The sequence below is a fragment of the Mustelus asterias genome, chromosome 14, assembly GCF_964213995.1.
Source record: "Mustelus asterias chromosome 14, sMusAst1.hap1.1, whole genome shotgun sequence".
NCBI classification, from domain to species: Eukaryota; Metazoa; Chordata; class Chondrichthyes; order Carcharhiniformes; family Triakidae; genus Mustelus; species Mustelus asterias.
In genome coordinates, this window is record NC_135814.1 from 88,837,950 (window position 1) to 88,853,386 (window position 15,437).

General features: G+C 45.0%; 1 protein-coding gene across 1 annotated transcript in view; it reads right to left on the reverse strand.

The window, feature by feature from the left end:
- Positions 1 to 15,400, reverse strand: part of mcm3ap (minichromosome maintenance complex component 3 associated protein) — a 62,895-nt gene extending 47,495 nt beyond the window's left edge. The window contains exons 1-3 of the mRNA XM_078228876.1: positions 14,002 to 15,400; positions 9,829 to 10,052; positions 6,279 to 6,360 (exon numbers count right to left, since the gene is read on the reverse strand). Of these exons, the coding sequence (XP_078085002.1) occupies positions 6,279 to 6,360; positions 9,829 to 10,052; positions 14,002 to 15,157 (1,462 nt within the window). The 5' untranslated portion in view covers positions 15,158 to 15,400. The remainder of the gene's footprint in view (positions 1 to 6,278; positions 6,361 to 9,828; positions 10,053 to 14,001) is intronic.
- Positions 15,401 to 15,437: the final 37 nt, after the last annotated feature.

A 15,437-nucleotide genomic window follows, 5' to 3' on the forward strand; every position in this document is an offset into this window, starting at 1 on the left:
TTTTTTCACCCAAGAAAGTGTGAATTAAGGTGGGAAACAGGAACCACCGAGGTCCTGCTGCAAATTGCAAGCTGCTATTTCTACTTGTGGATTGCTTTTTTTGTAGCTGGAGCTCAATAAGGGGCATGTTGGGACTTGTAGTTCAGCCTGGAACCATCTCGTAGTTTTTTCACTCAGTCAAGTGTGAATTGGGTTAGGGTGGGGGAGCAGCCCAGAGAAGAACTCCTGTGTCATAAAAACTGCAATTGTCAGATCAACCTGGGGACACTGTGCTGTTTCATTTTTCATCCAACCAAGGGTGAATTAAAGTGCGGGAGAAGAGTTGCAACTTGCAGCTCGACTGGGAACCCTTTGCTGCTTCTGTTCGCCCAGTTAAGGGTGAAGTAAGATGGAAAGCAATCCATGTAAGAACTCTGGTAGATCGAACAGCGAGACAGCTTGATACGTGGACCAAGAAATAGTGCTCCAGGCTGGAGGAAATGGGTAAGCCCACAGGTGCTGGCACTGGCAAAATGGCAGGAGGCAAACCAAAATTGAAGAGTGGGACCACAGGGGGGAATCCTCACCACGCTCTCCTGGAGGGGTCCCTGAACAGAGCATGCTAAGCAAAAGGACAGGGGAAGCTATTATGGAGGCCATGCAAAAATTGGACAGTAAGTTGAACCGGTGGGCTACTACTGAGTTGCAGGCCAAGATAGACGAGCTGAGAGAGGAGCTCGGATCATCTGTTAAATTGCTCCAAAGTGTCACCGTCGCCCATGAGAACAGCTTGAAGGAGCTTGAGGACTCGGAGGCATTTAGTGGAAACACTATCTCCGAGCTGAAGAGCCAAGTTACTAATTTGACATGGGAGGTTAAGTCCCAAAGGGAGAAATGTGATGAGATGGAAGGACGCCAAAGACAAAATAACATCCATCTGATAAGCCTTCCGGAGGGAATCGAGGGCCCAAATATCACAGACTTTGTCACCCGGCTATTGAAGAATGTGCTGGAACTGGAGGATGAGCTGCTCTGGATCGCGCACACAGAGTGTTACGGGCAAAGCCCAGACCGGGAGAAGCTCCTTGGCCCATTATTGCACGAATACATTACACCTCAGCATGAGACAGCATCCTGTGGCAAGCAGCACAGCCACCACTCTGAGGTACCAGGAAAACAAGCTGTTGATATTTCCAGATTTTACCCCGATGGTGGCAAGGAGAAGGGTGGCCTTTATTGACGTCAAACGACTTCTGCGTGACTGTCCTGGGGTCAGGTTTGGGCTTCGCTTTCCAGCCTGCTCGAGGATTACTCTCAACAATGGAACCGAGCACAAGTTCACGGATCCGACAGCGGCAGTGAAATTTGTGGATCAGACTTTTGAATCGGGTGACCACACGGCGGATGCAAACTGATATATTTGTTATTTTGCATGCTACACCTGGATCGGATTGTCGGCCAGGAAAGGGTAATGGGTTTTGCGACCTTTAGGTTAAATGTTAAGTGTTTGGCATTTCTACAGACCTTTTCTTTCACCTGTGACCGCAATGGGAATGGAGGTGGAGATCGTGTTCCATCCAGAGTGCTGTGAAGGCACCGCGATAAGGTGTTGGAGGCACAGGCACCCTGTTTGGGAGGGCGCGTGCAGGGGGATGCTGTGTTTGCAAGTTTGGTCTGTGCGGGTGTTTTTGTGTCTTTGGTATATCTTTTTCTCTTTGTAGGTGTAGCTTGGCCTCTTTCAAGCCCACACTTTTTCTCGTGGTTGGTTCCTCGCGGCCGGTGAGGAGGGTGGGGCCCTGGGGTGTGGTGTCTGCCGATGTCAGCGGTTGGGGGGAGACTCCCCAGTGAGGAGGGCTATCAAGCTATTGTTAGGAATGTGGGATGCTGGCTAGGAGGCCCTTACGTTCCAACATTGGAGCGATCAAGTTCACTAACCTGGAATGTCAGGGGATTAAATCATTCAGTTAAGCGCGTCTTCGTCAACTGGACGCCCCTGATGTTAGCCAATGTGTATGCCCCAAACTGGGGCTGTGAAAACTTTTTCTGGTCATTTTTCACACGATCTCCAGATTTTAATCCACATCTATTGATACTGGGCGGAGATTTCAACTGTTGGTTGAATCCTGCCCTGGACCACTCCTCCCCCATGTCCGCTGTATCTTCCAAGTCGGCAGAAATTATTAAATCATTTCTCACGGAATACCCCCGGTCAGACCCCCGGAGGTTTCTTAACCCAACTAGGAGGGAATATTCTTTTTTTTCATCTGTCCACCGAACGTGTTCACGTATAGATTACTTTTTGGGGGATAAGAAGTTGCTCCCGGCTGTGCGCTCATGCACCTACGAAAACCATTGTAATCTCGGACCATGCTCCCTTGACAATGGACTTGTTAGTGGGGAGGAGGGTGGGCCCCCGCACGCCTTGCTGATTTAATACTTGTCTGGTCGCTGATGATGAATTTGTCAGATTTCTGTTAACCCAGATCAATTATTTCTTACTGTTTAATGTCGTCTCGGCAGCTACCTTATGGGAATCATTGAAGGATTATTTAAGGGGCCAGATCATATCTTATTCAGCGCACGAGGCGAAGCAGAGAGGTTGGAGGCTATCGAAATTGCTGGGGTGTATCGCCCAAGTCGATGCTGCCTATGCTGTGGGCCCATCCTCAGAGGGATATAGGAACATTTACTACTACAGGCGGAGTTTGAGACCTTGTCCTCATGTCAAGCAGAAGAGATGCTGTTCAAATCTAAGTATACACACTATGAGCATGAGGACAAGGCAGGCAAGCTACTAGCTCATCAGCTGTACCAATTCTCCACCAAAAATGTAATATCACAAATGCAGACTCCAAATGGGGTCTCTACTGATCCACAGCGAATAAATGAACTGTTTAGGGACTTTACTCAACCCTCTATAGCTCGGAGACTACCGCCAATGAGGCGGACTTTCAGGAGTTCTTTGGGGCACTGAATCTTCCCGTGTGGACAGGGGAGAGGCCGCGGCATTGGAGAAATTAATCGACGTTGAAGAAATTGTTAGGGCGACCAGAACTATGCCGAGTGGTAAATGTCTGGGACCAGATGGGTACCTCATCGAATTCTACAAAACATTTATGGATAGGTTGGCTCCCCTGCTACTGCGCATGATCAATGAATCACATGAGAACCGCTCTCTCCCGCAGACTTTGAGGCAAGCAACAACTTCGCTTATCCTTAAAAAGAATAAGGACCCGCAAATCTGCAGCTCCTATAGATCGATCTCAATACTGAATGTAGATCTCAAACTGATCTCTAAGATTCTGGCCATTCGCTCGGAGGACATTCTGCCCTCTATCATCTCGCTTGACCAGACTGGGTTCATTAAAAATAAACATGTGTACTCAAATATTTGGCAGCTGTTTAACATTGTATATGTGCCTGCCACCTCCAAACTACCAGATATGTTAATCTCGCTGGACACTGAAAGAGCGTTTGATCGGGTGGAATGGGTTTATTTATTTTATGCTCTCGGGAGGTTCGGATTCGGCCCAAAACTCATCTCCTGGATCAAAATACTGTACTCTGCCCCTTAGCCTCAGTCCGGGCAAACGATGTGCATTCAGCTTTTTTCCCTTTGTCCCGGGGCACTAGGCAAGGATACCCCCTCTCCCCCCGTTATTTGCCATTGCTATTGAACCTCTTGCTGCGGCTTTTCGCAACAGCAAACGAGTGGTGGGGATTGGTCAGGAGGGAATCGAGCAGAGTGACTAGCAAATTTAGTGGGCTCTTTGGAGCTAACTTTGCTCCGCCCTCATGGGGCAGACGGAACAGGACCTCAAACGTTGGTCCATCCTCCCGTTATCATTAGCGGGCCATATCAATGCGGTGAAGATGAACATACTACCTAAACTTTTATATCTCTTCCAGTGCATCCCGGTGTTCATCCCCAAATCCTTTTTTCAGACTTGATCGGCTCATTTCAAGCTGTGTCTGGAATAGGAAAAACCCAAGAATGCAGAGGACAGTCTTGCAAAGCCCTGAATGGGAGCAGGTATGGGATTGCCCAATTTTCTACTTTATTATTGGGCAGCCAATATGAGAGTGGTAGTGGGTGCAGAGAGAGGGGCAACAGGAGGTTCCTTGTTGGCTGCAGTTAGAATCCTCCTCCTGTGCTCCGTGTTCCCTGGCTGCCTTGATATATTCCCTGGTAAATTTTCCCTCCTCCCAGTATACTAGGAGTGCACTTCTCAAGTAAACTCTTAGAATTTGGACACAATTTAGACGCCACTTTGGGTTTTAGGCCTGGTCGCTGGCCTTCCCGGTATCAGCTAACCATTTTTTTCCTCCGTCTGTTTTGGATGGTGCCTTCAACATATGGGTCAAGCATGGGATCAGAATATTCCGGGACCTGTATGTGGACGATGTGTTTGCGTCGATCCAGCAGGTGGTGGATAAGTTTGCTTTACCTGCAACGCACTTTTTCAGATATTTGCAAATTTGAGACTTTGTGCGTAGGACCGACCCCCAATTTCCAAAGCTCCCAGCTCGTGCCTCCGTTGACATCTTCTTTGTGCCTTCTCTTACTACGCGTGGTATCATTTCTGTTCTTTATTCTCAAATTCTGTCCCAACAAATCTTTATGGGAACGAGATCTGGGGGAGGAGGATTGGGACATGGTGCTACATCGAGTACACTCCTCCTCAATATGTGCCAAGCTGGGCGGGATACAATGTAACCTCCTTCACAGAGCATATCGACCTAGGATTAGACTTTCCAGAATGTACCCAGGCACAAGCCCATTTGTGAATGGTGTCGGCAAGCTCCCGCCACCCTCTTACACATGTTCTGGGCTTGCCCATCACTGTATAACTACTGGACATCGATATTTGAGACGATTGCAGCAACGCTAGATCAGGATATAAGCGCATCCCCCCAGGCTGCCCTGTTTGGGGTCGTGTCTTTAAATTCGCTGCTGCTGAAATTCCAAGTGGATTTTGTAGCTTTCACTACACTCCTGGCAAGACGACTAATCCTGTTTAGGTGGAAATCAGTTGCATCCCGATGCACTCACAGTAGGTGAAGGAGGTGGTAGATACCATTAATCTGGAGAAGATGAGGTGCACGCTACATGGGTCCACTGCTACGTTTTATAAGACCTGGCAACCATTTATAGCGCATGTTGGGACGCTGCAGTTAGAGCCGGGTGAGTAGATACCCGATGGTCCCAGGTGCTCCCACAGAACACCCTCTCCCCCGATTGGTGGACGCGCCCTGGCCCTTTACCCGAGTACATCCGTCCACCCTGCTAAGGTGTGGGGACCAACGAGAACCTCTTTTCCCTCTCACTCTGTTTCTTCTCTCTCCTTCGCTGTCTCTCTTTCTTTTCTCCGCTCGCTAGTTTATAGCCTGGGCTGCTTGGGCGCTCAGTTGATTCTCCAGCAGGGTTCCTCTGCCTTTTTGTTTTCATATTATTACCGTCATTACCGGTGCAATTAGACGGGACTTGGGTGGGGTGAGTGCCGGGGGTACCGGGGGCTTGTCCGCTCGCCATGGGGAGCCCTGTGCCCAGTCGTGTTGGAGTGTACATCATGTGTGGATCTGTATCTGTTTGCTATGTAAAATAAAATTTTCAATAAACATATCAAAAAAAATCACCTGGGCGGTGAAGGCGAAACAGGCTCGAATGGCTGAATGTCCTATTCTTGTTACTATTTTCTATGCTTCTATGTAAACATAAGGATGTTTAACTACAACTGTGCAAGACACTGATGAGAACACACCTACAAGATTCTGAGGGCAGCTTGACAGCATAGATGCTGAGAAGATACTTCCATTGCTGAGGGAATCTAGAACCAAGGTACATAATTCCAGAATAATGAGGCTGCCCTTTAAGACAAAGATGAGGAGCTATTTCTTCTCCGAGGATCATGAATCTTTGTAATTCTCTGGCTCAATGAGCTGTAGAAGGTGAAGCATTGAATATATTAAGAAGCTCAGAGAGAGAAGATAGATAGATAGATAACAATAGAGGAGTTAAGAATTTGGGAACAAGTAAGAAAATGGAGTTGTTGCTGAGATCAGGTCAGCCAGGATCTTATTGTACGGTGAAGCAGAGTCGAAGGGCCACATGGTCGACTCCTGTTCCTATTTCGTAACCTCAAGATGTGACAAATTTACTTTGCTATTACCGTGAACTGTACAAAGCCTCTATGCTACATAAACACATCACTATATAAAATTGGCTTCAGTCAGAGGAGGGTGGAAAACTGCAAGGACACAAGGATAGAGAATAAACATAAGCTGCTCATGTAACTCACTGTTTTTTTTTCGTTGCCAAAATATTTCAATCTGCTGCTTGCGTAGAGATTTTCCTTTCTTCTTTGCATTGGATGCAGATGCCTTTAAAAGAAAAGAGTTTGTTGTAATGCTCTCCACATCCAATATATGTTTTAAGTTTATTTATTAGTGTCACAAGCAAGCTTACATTCACACTGCAATGAAGTTATAAAGTGAAAATCCCCTCGTCGCCACACTCCGGTGCCTGTTTGGGTACACTGAGGGAGAATTTTGCATGGCCAATGCACTTAACCAGCACGTCTTTTCGGACTGTGGGAAGAAACCGGAGCATCCGGCGGAAACTCACACAGTCACAGGGAGAGCGTGCAGACTCCACACAGACAGCGACCCAAGTCTGGAATCGAACCCGGGTCCCTGGTGCTGTGAGGCAGCAGTGCGAACCACTGTGCCACCGTGCCGCCCCACAGCATCCATCTATCTTGTCTATCTGAGCTTTCAATATATTCAATGATTCACCTTCTGCAGCTCATTAAGCCAGAGAATTACAAAGATTCATGATCCTTGGAGAAGAAATAGCTCCTCTTCTGTCTTAAAGGGCAGCCTTATTAGACAGTCACAGTCAGATCTACAGCACAGAACAAGGTCCTTCAGCCCATAACGTCTGCACCAGTCAAAGACAAACCACCCAATTATTTAATCCCATTTTCCAGCACTTGGCCACAAGTGCAAATACTCAAACTAATAGAACTTTTGTTGCAGGGTCGGTCCTGTACCAATCAGGATTTCTTTACCCTCCCTAAAGAATGTGTAGGTTTTTAAACAAGGGCAGGACTTGGCTCCAGCTATGAATCCTCTGATAAGAAAATAGCCAGCAACACTCACTGATCTCTTATGTCAAACAAATGTATGAGTCTGAACAATATGGGCCTGTGCAAAGGGTCAACATCTTACAACTGGCGAGCATTTTAAGGGACTGGGGGGGGGCGGGGGGATGATATAAATTTGGAAAGAGAAAAACTAACCAAGCATCACCTTGTCCTTCAGTCTTATGTGTCCCAGCAGAGGTCAGGAACCAAAAGCACAGCAGGTAACAATTCAGCCCATCATGCCTGTGACAGCTCTTTGAAAGCGCAATTCAATTAATTCCACCCCCCATGCTCTTTGACCACTATCCTGCAAAGTTTTCATTTTCAAGCATTTATCCAATTTTATTTTGAAAGTTATCAGCGAATTTGCTTCCACCATCTTTTCAGACACTGTGTTCCATATCGTAGTAAATCACTGCTTATAAAAAGCATCTCTTCTCTCTGGTTCTTTTTCCATTTATAATGAATCTGTGTCCTCTGGTCACTGGGTCCCCTGCCACAGGAAATCGTTCCTCTTTATTCACTTGAAAGAACTACAGCAAAATATGTCCTCTTCATTTTTCATACCCATCTTTACTCTAAATATATCAACAAGTCTTTATTTCGATTAATCTTATGTCTCATTAGGAGGATTGCGCTGTCACAATGCAACAAGCATCAACAAGACAGGGGCTGAAGGAGCAGCAAAATTGACAGGGATCTGAGGAACTGGGTTCTAAATTAATAAGCAGAACCTTTATACCATCTGGGAGATGCACAAATTGACATAAGATCAAACAGATTAGAAAACTAAACCAAAAGCCGAAATACTCAGCAAGTCTGACAGTATCTGCGGAGAGAAAGAGAGTTAATGTTTCAGGTTGATGACCCTTCATCAGGTGGTGCAAGGCCTGCTGATATAGCCACTATTTTCTCTTTTCATTTCAGATTTTCAGCATCTGCAGCAGTTTACTTTTGCATTAAAGAACGCAACGTGTGGTTCCAAGAGTGCAGTTGAATAAAGGGATTTTGATTCATGGGGCACTGGCACCAGTACTGGGGGATGAGGGAGCTTTTCTGCTGGGATGGATTACACTTAAACCAGCCTGGAATCAGTATCCATCGAATCATGTGGAGCGGCTTTAAACTAATAGGGGACAGTGGGGTTAGAAAATTTAGAAATCCAAAAAGAGACGTTGAGGCAATAGAGCAGTGCAGTGATTTAAATAAAGGTGAGTAGAGTGGAACAGGAAGGAACAGATCGTGCAACTGTAATAGTGCATCAACGAATAAGGTCTATGCAAAAATGAACAGTAACAAAATAAATTTAAAAGGCCCTTTATCTGATTGCACAAGACATTTGTAATAAAGTAGACAAACTGACAGGACAAAGAGAGATAAATGGGTTTAATCTAATCACCATCACAGAGATATGGTCACAAGGCAACCCAAAGCTGAGAAATAAATACTTAAGGATACATAATTCCAAAAAGACAGAGAATGGAAAAGGAGGAAGAATGGCATGATAACAAAATTGACACTAGGGCAGTCATAATAAAGGACCTTGGTTCGGAAAATCACAAAGAAGAACCTTCTCTAAACTGTCTCCAATTAAATGATATATTTTCTTATATAAGGGGACCAAAATTGCTCACACACTCCAGATATGGTCTCACCAGTGCCTTGTAGTTACAAGCCTTCCCCACTCTTATATTCCAACCCTTGGAAATAAAGGCCAACATTCCATTAGCCTTCCTGATTACCTGCTACATCTGTGTGCTAGCTTTCTGTGTTTCATGCACAAATACCCCCAAGTCCCTTTGGGTTGCTGCTTTCTGTAGTTTTTCTCCATTTAAACTTTGTTCTTTTGTTCTCCCTTTCAAAGTGAACAACTTGACATTTTTCCACATTATAATCCATTTGTCAATTTTTTGCCCACTTACTGAATTTATCAATATCTCTTTGTAAACTGTTTGTAGCCCTCTCACAACTTGCCTTTCCACCTATTTTTGTGTCGTCTGCAAATTTGGCTACAAAATATCTTACCACTCCTTCACAGTCAAAATCCTGGAATTTCCTCCCTCACAGCACTGTGACTTTACCTTCACCACATGGACTGCAGCAATGCATGATGGCTGCCCATCACCACCTTCTCAAGGGCAATTAGGGATGTGCAACATAAAAGCTGGCCGAGCCAGTGATGCCCACGTCCCATGAAATAAAAAAAACCTGTTCAACACCGCCACCATTTTTTGCTCTGCATTATCAATTCTCCAAACTCTCTCGCTAAAGGACCAACACTAGCTTTAGTTGCTCGCTCTTACTATCTGTTTTTATATTACTAGCTAGCTTTCTGTCTCTATTATCTTTTTACTTATTCTTTGCTGATTACAAGTCTGTCCAATCCTCTGACCCACCGCTAATCATAGCAGATTCGCAGTGTTTCTACCAATTTAATACTATCCTTGACTTCCTTATCTACCCAAAGATGATGCATCCTTCTCAAAGAGGGAGTGTGCAAATAAGTTTGCTGCTCCTCTCTTATTAACTCTCCTGTCAGCTAATTAGACGTTAATTCCGATTAATGTTCAGTGATGGAAATTTGGGAACAAAAGAGTTCCCTCCAAATTCTTTTATAAGGCCCCACTTCTGAGAGTCCATCAACTAAAGAACAAATTAGAAGGTGCACTGTTCGTGAATTCAGCAGCCATCCTCAGGTACTCACGTGATCGTAGAAGTGAACCACTGCCAGTCTCTTATTTGTTTGGCAATACACCCGCTGCACCTTGCCAAACTGCGAGAAGTGCTTCTTGATTATCTCCTTTGTGTTAAGGTCCACTGGGACATTTTTGCATTGGATGGCAGTGAGTTCTGACAAAGGAACACTGGACAGACTATCTGTGCTGTCACCCCGACGTAGCCTCCGCGAGGATGGCCTGCCGACAAAATCTGGCAGAACGAAGGAAAACAAGAGAATCAGAAACTAGTCAAAAACACTGCAGCACAACCCAGCAGGACTGAAAATGTCCCACAAGCTGCACCTATAATGTGCTGCATTTTTCATTCATACCTTCTGTGCAATTATGATTAATTTTCTTACATGTAAAGGGCCACAGCAGAGTAATAAACCCCTGTGAAAACAAAAAATTAGGTCAGGTGGTCAAGAAATAGGGGCACAAGAGAGACGGGATTTCTAACAAAAAATGTAGCGATAGAACAAGCACCTTAGCCTGAGCAACCGAACTCAAATTCTGGTTGAAGACTAACACTTGAGGGCAAGGGGTCGAAGCAAAACGAGAATAGACAGACAGCATGCACCAATCCACACACAATACCTCTGGTTAAAGATCTGTTTGAAACTGTAAATTACTGCCTAAACACTGTAACATGTTGATCTGTGTGTGTAACAATAAGAAAGATTTATTCAACCATTGTCAGGTCCAAATCCCTTGCACAAATAAATCTTATACTCCCTAGCACAGCCTGGATTACAATGCACAGTGACAATATCATATTGAGCAGCAGAAAATATTAACTTGAGAAAAGATGCTGCAATATTCTGCTGTTTGAAATACTACAGGAAATCATTCGTGCACATCTTTCAATTAAAAAAGGCAATTTGCAACTCACAACAATGACTATGTATCATACAACATGTCTTGGGACCACACAGTCCAAGAAAGATCCCAGCTTCACTTCCTGGTTTACATATTGAGGCAACTGATATCAACTGGGTACCTCTATCGTTTGGAGGAGGAAGCAAAAGCCGAGATCCCTGCTCCAGATTGTTTTACAGCAAGGAATTCTGCCAGAAAACACGTGGAACTGGCTTCAAAAAAGACACTAGAATTTGTTCCACTGACCTCCCTTTGAATGCAGAGGATGTGGAGGAGACACTGCTGGTGGAATTTCTCTAGCACTCTGTGTCATTAATACACAGTCCAGGTCTCACTGCAGTATTGGAGTGTGGTGACAACAACTGCTCTGTACACCAGGCAGGACTTTTGTTGACTTGCAGAGTCTGCGTTATCAAACACTCACTGCCATAGTTTGTAGAAGGCTGAGCTAGTGCAGTTGATCAGCTGTTGGATCTCCTAGTCAACGGTGGCCTTTTGAGAATGGTGGCTGCCAAAGTTTAAGAAGTGCTGAACATATTCCAGAGTCTCCCCTTCAACATATATAGGAACTGGAATATTTGGTTGACCAGGAGTACTATGTGCTATGCAAACTAAATGCAAAGATCAAAAGCTGGAAACAGTTCACATCATCTGTGAAGAGGAGAGGCTACATCTCAAATGTTAACTTGCCTGTTCTCTCCACACTCATTGCCTGATCAAGTGTTTCCAGCACTTAGTGTTTTTTCTATCAATTAAAATCACATTGGTTCAAAGTCAGTGTCTTGACTCCACAGTGCTTATTCAGTTGGTCTTCCACCGAGAGGGAGAATTCACGAGGTGGCACATGAAAATGCTTGAATCTATCATCAAGGAAGAAATAGCGAAGACATCTGGATATAAATTGTCCCATTGGTAAGACGCAGCATGGGTTCACGAAGGCCAGGTGATGTTTGACTAATTTGGTGAAATTCTTTGAGAACATTACATGTGCAGTGGACAACGGGGAACCTGTGGATGTGGTGTATCTGGATTTCCGGAAGGCATTTGACAAGCTGCCGCACCAAAGACTGCTGCATAAGATCAAGGTGCACAGTGTTACGGGTAGTGCACTAGCATGGATAGAGGATTGGTTAACTAACAGAAAGCAAAGAGTGGGAATAAATGGGTGTTTTTCTGTTTGGCGATCAGTGACTAGTGGTGTGCCTCAGGGATCAGTGTTGGGACTGCAATTGTTTACGATTTACATAGATGATTTGGAGTTGGGGACCAAGTGTAGTGTGCCAAAATTTGCAGATGACACAAAGATGAGTGGCAGAGCAAAATGTGCAGAGGACGCTGAAAGTCTGCAAAGGGATATAGATAGTCTAAGTGAGTGGACGAGGGTCTGGCAGATGGAGTACAATATTGGTAAATGTGAGATCATCCATTTTGGTAGGAATAACAGCAAAATGGACTATTATTTAAATGGTAAAAAATTGCACCATGCTGCTGTGCAGAGGGACCTGGGTGTCCTTGTGCAGGAATCTCAAGGAGGTGGTTTACTGGTACAGCAGGTAATTAAGAAGGCAAATGGAATTTTGTCCTTCATTGCTAGAGGGATGGAGTTTAAAAACAGCGAGGTTATGTTGTAGCTGTATAAAGATGCTTTGAGGCCACACCTGCAGTACTGTGTACAGTTTTGGTCTCCTTACTTGAGAAAGGATATACTGGCACTGGAGGGGGTGTAAAAGAGATTCACTAGGTTGATTCCGGAGTTGAGAGAGTTGGCTTATGAGGAAAGACTGAGTAGACTGGGGGCTATGCTCATTGGAATTCAGGAGAATGAGGAGAGATCTTATAAAAATGTACAAGATTATGAAGGGAATAGATAAGATAGAAGCAGGGAAATTGTTTCCACTGGCAGGTGAAACTAGAATTAGGGGGCATGGCTTCAAAATAAGGGGGAGCAGATTTAGGACTGAGTTGAGGAGGAACTTCTTCACACAAAGGATTGTGAATCTGTGGAATTCCCTGCCCAGTGAAGCAGTTGAGGCTACCTCATTGAATGTTTTTAAGGCAAGAATAGATACATTTTTGAACAGTAAAGAAGTTAAGGGTTATGGTAAGTGAGCGGGGTAAGTGAAGCTGAGTCCTCGAAAAGATCAGCCATGATCTTATTGAATGGTGGAGCAGGCTCGAGGGGCCAGATGGCCTACTCCTGCTCCTAGTTCTTATGTTCTTATGATAAATACCAACAGCCAGTGTACAATCAGAATCCTTTCCCAGTTATGTACTGGGCTGCAAAAGATCATAAGAATGCATAAGTTCCACTTGCAGGAATGAAAGGTAACACTGAATCCAAAGAATATCTAAAATGAAATACATGATGTGGAGATGCGGGGAATTGGACTTAGGTGGGCACAGTAAGAAGTCTCACAACACCAGATTAAAGTCCAACGGGTTTATTTGGAATCACGAGCTTTCGGAGCGCTGCTCCTTCATCAGGTGATCATCAGGCTCCGAAAGCTCATGATTCCAAATAAACCTGTTGGACTTTAACCTGGTGTTGAGACTTCTTAAAATGGAATAAACCGTGATACCAACAACTGAACAAACTGTTTCCAAGAACTTGACTCTCTATTTTATTGGCTAAAACCAGATATCTGCAGAAATAATGAGAAGTGATAAAACAAACAATAAAAGGCAGAATTCCTCAAGACATATACCAACAACTATATTTTGGGAAGATATCACTTGTTTCCATTTTTAGAAACTTGTGTGCTTCCCCCAGAAGGGTCCTTTGTCCTGCTCAGTTTTTTTATGCGCAACCATTTAACATGGTGGTTTAAATAAATTGTGCACTGCAACACTGCCCATGAGCACAAATGTAAAGAAATGTATTTCAAACTCTTCAACTAGGCTAACATCGTACTGCAATGCTGAGGATGGACTGCACAGTAGGAACTGCTGCGTTTTGAGACCTTAAAAGAAAGGTTGCATCCAGGTAAACATTTAGGTTTGTAGGGTTGGGCTAGGATGTTCTTTCAAGAAAGAAAAGAATGAGTTCATAATTTCTAAGAACAAGGTTCCAAACATCGCCATTTTGAATTTTGTTTCACCTGAAGAAGGTTCAAGCCACTGGATCAAAGCATTCTCATAAAGTTGCTACTACACTGAAGACAAGCATGTGTAATTACAAAATACCTTTTGTGCACAAGGAAATTTCATTATCCCAAGATCAATGCCACCCCTGCACCCTCACACACACTTTGCTTACCTACGAGATACACAATTCTACTCACCATCTCTCAATCTCTTCTTTGTTTCTTCTTTTCTAGGTCGAGCAGGCCACCCCAATGAAATGCTCGTCTCGGATAACAGCTTCAATTTTTCAATTGTTTCACTTTCTGAAGTTGTGCTGTCTTTTTTAGTCTCCCTTCTGTTGCCCTTCAACACGTCTTGAAGAGTACGATTAAAGACGCCCATAGATGGAGCAACTTTCGCTGGCCTTTTCCCAATAAACTGGTTACTCTTGAAACCTGTTGCTTGTTCTTTAGCAGCACTGTGTTCAAACTGGAATGGTGACCTGTCTCGCTTGTCTTTTCTTTTCATACCCTTCTTGGGTGTCAATTGCTTTTCCTCCTCTTCATGCTTCAAAGCGAGTCCACTCTTTGCTGTTGTTACAATGGTTCCCACTGCACTGTGCCTTACATCATACGTCAACGCAGGGCTGGCATCAGTCACTCCAAAGACTGGCTTCTGAGTCGTTTTTTCTTCGCCAGCCACTTTTTTGTTTGATGCAGAGTAGTCTAGAGCAACAGCTAAACTTGGTTGAGAAAAGGTGTATGGGGTTGAAGTGCTGCTGGGAGCCGGGTGCTGAAAACGGAAGCTTCCGGGAGGACTGTTCTTAGTCACTGGCTGCGAGAAGCTAAAAGTATCGGGTAAGCTAACTGTCGCCGTTGGCCGAGGTGACCTGAAGAGGCTGGAAGACGTTGGTTGGGAGAAACTGAAGGATGGGCCACTCATAGTGGCAGCCTTATTCTGTGAAGTGGTGAAAATGCTCGCCTCTCCACTGCTCAAAGGCTGGGAGAAGTTAAATGAGGGAAGTTTATTTGACGATGCATTCGTATCCTGACTGCCAATATACGGCCTCTGGATGTCCGGATTCCCGAACCCTTTGAAGTTTGGCTCAGGGTGTCCAAAATTTCCGGGCCTGGTGGCACCGAAGTTTACAGAACTTGGGAAGGTGCCGAAAGGCTTAAAGCTGAAGGGCTGACCTGGTGCAGGAAGGGGGCCGGGACCATGGACTGCTGGAGCCGCAGGGTGTCCAAACACAACGGGAACCTCTCCCACTTCACTTGCTTGTCCGAAAGGAGGATCCTGCTGGGGGTGAAAAGCTGGGAAGCTGCTGTCGCCTTTCTGGAAGAGCGCGGGGGGCAGCTTTCCCGCTGGATCCATGAACCTGGATGAACAAGGGGGCCTCCCGGAGCCACCAACCTCCAGAAACTCTGTGACCGGGCTCCAAAACCTGCCAACAGCCCGGCTTAACCAAGCCCGCTATATCCTTCCAGCATCGCTTCACACTTACTCTGGTGATTTAAACCTAAACACCAACTAATTTCACATTTAAATAAACAACATCCTCGTCCCCACAACGGGCCTCAATCAAACGCCGCCATTAGCCGAACAATCGCAGCGCCCGCCTCCCGGGTCCGTCCCCGTCAATCTTCCGTTCCGG